The sequence below is a fragment of the Marmota flaviventris genome, chromosome 9 (assembly GCF_047511675.1).
Source record: "Marmota flaviventris isolate mMarFla1 chromosome 9, mMarFla1.hap1, whole genome shotgun sequence".
In the NCBI taxonomy this organism is placed as follows: Eukaryota; Metazoa; Chordata; class Mammalia; order Rodentia; family Sciuridae; genus Marmota; species Marmota flaviventris.
This window is the reverse complement of record NC_092506.1, coordinates 18981448-18986615: the sequence shown is the minus strand read 5'-3', so window position 1 is coordinate 18986615 and position 5168 is coordinate 18981448. Positions and strand designations below refer to the sequence as shown.

At 35.4% G+C, this 5168-nt stretch overlaps 1 protein-coding gene across 1 annotated transcript; it reads right to left on the bottom strand.

Annotated features, from left to right (window-relative positions):
- Nucleotides 1-3685: 3685 nt before the first annotated feature.
- Nucleotides 3686-4615, bottom strand: LOC114093658 (olfactory receptor 4X2-like). The gene has a single exon (XM_027936527.2). It carries the CDS (start codon nt 4613-4615, stop codon nt 3686-3688), a length of 930 nt encoding a protein of 309 aa, XP_027792328.2.
- Between the last annotated feature and the right edge of the window lie 553 nt (nt 4616-5168).

Here is a 5168-nt window from a genome sequence, read left to right as displayed (position 1 = left end):
TCACTTGTAATGTTTCCTTTTTCATCTCTAATTAGGTTTGCTCATTTGATCTCAGAAAACCAACTGTTTTCATTTTGATGTCTTGTATTTTTTAAGTCTTGATTTCATTTATTTCTGCTCTGCTGTTTTTTATTTCCTCCCACCAAATTTGAGTTTGTTTCATTCTTGTTTTTCTAAGTCCTTAGGTGCATTGTTAGGTTGGTTACTGGAAATCTTTGTTTTTGTTCATGTGCACATTTAGTGCTACAAACCTCCCTCTAGGTACTGCTTTTTCTGTGTTTCATATATTTTGGTATCTTTTACCTCTATTTTTGTTTGTTTCAAGAAAATTTTGTATTAATGCTTTCTTTGCCTTTCTCCATTGGTTGTTCTGTAATAAGTTGATATCCATATAGTTTCCTAGGTTTTTCTTGTTAATGATTTTTAGATTTATTGCACTGTGGTGAAAAAGGATACTCAGTCTGATTTTTTCCATATTTTTTATTGGTGAATTATAGGTGTCAATAATAATGAAATTTATTGATACATATTTGCATTTGATATGCTTTCTTAAAGTTTTGTTGGGACATATTTTGATATGATCTATCCTGGAGCAGGTTCATGTGCTACTGAGAAGAGTGTGTATTCTGTAGCTGCATCTACAGATGGAATGTTCTGTAGATACCTGTTCCATTTGGTTTAGGGTGCAGTTTAACTCTGCTGTTCCCTGGTTGTTGTTGTCTAGATGATCTTTCCATTACTTCAAAGGGGTGTTAAAATCTGTAACTGCTATTATTATATTGGTCTATCTCTCCCTTTAGAACTATTGATATTGGCTTATATATTTGTGTGCTCTGATTTGGGGTGTGTATATATTTAGAATTATCATTTCCTCTTGATGTATTGGCCACGTTATCATTATATAACAATATAACTTCTCCCTTTTTACTGCTTTTCACTCAAAACCAATTCTGTCTGATACAAGTGGCTAATGCTGCTTTCTTCTGGATTCCATTTGTATGCATATCTTATTCCATCCCTTAACTCTCAGTCTGTGTGTGTGTCCTTAGAGGTGAAGTGACTTTCTTGTAAGGAACATATGTAGTTGGGTCTTGTTTCTTTTTTATCTATCCAGTCATTGTGTTTTAATAGCAGAATTGAATCCATTTCTATTCAAGATAGTTATTGACAGGTAAGGTCTTGCTATTGTTATTTTGTAAGGTGTTTTCTAATCATATTGTAGTTTCTTTTTTCTCCTTCTCACTCAATTTTCATTGTCTTTAGTAGCGTGTTGTGATTATTGCTTACTATTTTTGGTTTGTCAATTATAGATTTTTGCATTGTGATTACCTTTTTGTTGATGGAAAAATATTTGATTATAGAAAGCTATTTTGAAATAATAGCAACTTAAATTAATAGCAACTTAACATTGTAAACATGAAAGAAGGAAAATAGAAGATACACTAAGAAGAAAACTCCTCATCTGCATAGCATTCCTCTCCACATTTTAAATTTTTAATATCTCATTTTATATCTTTCTACAGTGTCTCTTAACATATAAAGGCAGTTTTTATTTTTAGTTGTTTTGTTTTTTAGCCTTCACATTAAGATATGAATGATTTGTATTTATAATATTAAGGCAGTCTGAATTTGTTTATTTACTATTTCAAGTTTAATATCTTCTCATCTTTTCTTCTTAGTCATCGACATATCTTTCTTTCAATGTGAAGAATTTCTGTTACATTTCCTGTAGGATGGTTCTGGTGGAGATATGTTCTCTTAGTTTTTGTTTGTCACATAAAAGATTTGTTTGTAAAAGTAGAGATAAATAAAAACATATATAGTATGTTTTTATATGTATTTACTTAAATAGACTCTGCAAGAAATATAGGACACTAGAAAAAGAAAAGAGAATAAGGGCAAAGAAGAAATATTAAATAAAGAATAAAATTTTTTGTATGTGTAGCTTTTATATTTTAAACTTTATGAATATATTAATTTTGCACAAATTAAATAAAAATGAAAGTAATTTTTCAATAAAAATATATAATGCATTAATGGTGTAAAATAATTAAAATTCAAACAGAATGGAATAAATAGAAAAATGAATCGTTTTACTGTATAGAAATGTAAAATTTTAAACATTGAGAATATTTTACTGGGATTTTTGTATTGCAATGCTGGGAATCAGTTGAATAATATAAAAATAAGAATCAAAGCCAATTAAAAAGAAAACAACTATCCTCACAAAAAATCAGAGAAATGCAAATTAAGCAACAATGTGTGTATAATTTGAAAAACATTTAAAATATTTTATTGTAAAATAATTTAACTTTTAAAAACTTGTGAAATTACAAAGAATAATTTGTTATTCCTTAGTACAATTCTCAACTATTAGTATTTTTACACATTTTGTTTATCATTCTCTCAATAAGTAGATAGACATGTAGACAAAAGATGGATATATATTTTTTTTCACATATAATGCAAATAAGGCGACATAGACCAAAGGATACAAACCTGCAGTTATGTACCATGAGTAAGTCTAGGATCTACTTAAAGCATGAAAACTATAGTTAAGAAGATTTATGTGCTAAGAGCTTAGATGTTAAGTATTCTTACTACAGAAAAAGCTAACTACGGAAGGTCATGGGCATATTAATTTGTTTCATAGTATTAATAATTTCACTGTGTATGTGTATAGCTAAGCAGTGTATTGTACAGAGTAGATATATACAATAAAAATAATGTTTTTCTATAATGTTTGAAAGTTGCTAATATGGTAATTCTTTATTTCAGAAACCTCCATGAATGATTTCTAAATCCAAGGACATTGCCTGGGATAAACAGCGTAATTTTCAAAATCAACAGATTAGCATTCATACAATTAGATTATCTAAGGAGTTTTGTCTACTCATGGCCTTTACCTAATACAGGATGTGATCGAGGATCTCATGTTGTATTCCGTTGTCTCCAGCCTTTCATGTGATTGAATCCTTCAATCTTTCTTTGTCTTCCCATTTTTGAAGCATGAAGGGCAGTCATTTGGCAGAATGTTCTTAGTTTGGGTTTCCCTGATGAGTTTTCATATTTGACTAAGGATGGACAGTTTGGGGAGGAATACCACAGTGCTGATGCTGTGTGTCTCCTCAGTGCACCAGGACTGGAAGAACAGTACATTAATTCATCTCTTTCTTGGTGGTGTTAACTTCGGGCAATTGTGTAAGGAGGCCTATAAAGTTGCATCATCCCAAATGTATTGTTAGGGGTACTTCGAGATGACAGAAAATATTATTCCTCAACAAGCTAATAATTAATTAATAACTATTTGATTCTGTTGAGAGCCCTTCCACAAGGCATGTGATTCATTTTAACACTGTGCATCAAAAGCGCTTCAAGCTCTTTAAGAGAGTAAACTCATCCCAAGAAATGTGTCCCAAAATCAGAAGTTAGTTAAAGATTTCTATTCAAGGATACTTAAAAGAGTGTTACTTGCATTAATAAATATTGGAACCAGCTGAAAATGGCTAGGTATAGACAGTACATCCATAAGAGGAAATATTTTACAAGTGATTAAAAGTACATTTTTTGAAGATGGACACAAAGATTGGGCAATTCTAGAATTTACCCTCTTCCACTCATTGTGTTCCTTAAGTTGGAACTCAATATCATTCCAAAGCCAAGGACCAGTACCAAGGCTCAGCCTCTATGTCCCACCTAGTTTCATTGTCCTGGTCCACAGCCTCTTCATGGCCTTCTTCACCTCAGCATTTCTCAGGGAGTAGATGACAGGGTTGAGGAGTGGGGTCACCACTGTGTAGAACACGGCTACCATCTTGTCTGCAGGCAGAGTGGTCGAAGGCCTCAGATAGATGAAGACACAGGGTACAAAGAACAACATGACCACGGTGATGTGGGACCCACAGGTGGAGAGGGCTTTGCGCCTCCCCTCAGAGCTCCGAGTCCTCAGATGAAGCAGGATGACCATATAGGACACCAAGAGGACCAGAAAGCTGATCACAGACAGGGTCCCCCCATTAGCAACAATCAGCAGACCAATGAGGAGAGTGTCTGAACAGGCCAGTTGGAGCAAGGGGAGCACATCACAGAAATAGTGGTCAATCACATTGGGGCCACAGAAGGGCAGTTGGAAGATGAGAAGGATCTGGGAAAGGGAATGCACAAAGCCCCCCACCCATGCCATTCCCACCAGGACCATGCACACCTGCTGGTTCATGATGGTGGTGTAGTTGAGGGGCTTGCAGATGGCCACATAGCGGTCATAGGCCATCACTGTGAGCAGGAAAATCTCAGCACCCCCAAAGAAGTGCATGAAGAAAAGCTGTGTCATGCAGCCCCACCAAGGTATGGTTTTCCTCTCAGCCAGCAGATCTGAGATGAGTTTGGGGGCTGTAGAAGAGGAGTAGCAGATCTCCACGAAGGACAGGTAGCTGAGGAAGAAGTACATGGGGGATCCCAGACTTCTGCTGGTCAGGACAGTGAGCACAATGAGGGAATTCCCCAGGACAATGGCCACGTACAAGAGCAGAAAAATCACAAAGCAAACCCTCTGCACCTCCCAGTTGGGAGATAGTCCCAGGAAAATGAATTCAGTCACATTGTGTGTATTGGCCATGGGGTCACCAGCAAGAGTCAGCAGTTTAGATGGTGACTTGAAATAATAGAAAACAAAAGACTTCTTCATGAACTAGGTGAGTTACATAGAGACATTTGCCAATCGAAGATGCTTGTGAGCTAGGTTTTGAAAGATGTGGAGGAGTTAGTGATGTGTAGATGGGAAGAGCTTTCCAAGAATGGGGACAACAGTCTGGGGTTGTAGCTCTTTCGGGGAGCGCTTGTCTTGCACGTGTGAAGCACTACGTTCAATCCTCAGTACCACATTAAAATAAATAAATAAAATGAAGACATTGTGTCTCTCTACAGCTGAAAAATATTTTAACAAAAAGAGGACTGGTGTTGTAGCTCATTGGTAGAGCGCTCACCTAGCACAGGTGAGGCAGTAGATTCAATCCTCATCACCACATAAAAATAAATAAATAAAATAAAGATATTGTGTCCATCTACAACTAAAATATTTTTTAAAAAAGAATGGTGACAGGAACTGTAGATGCTTTGTGGCTGGGTTAAGGCAACAATAACAACACCCTATTAAGAGAGACTAGTACCAG

Bases quoted from the DNA above. Each gene is read 5' to 3' on its own strand.
- LOC114093658 (XM_027936527.2), bottom strand. From the start codon at position 4,615: ATGGCCAATACACACAATGTGACTGAATTCATTTTCCTGGGACTATCT.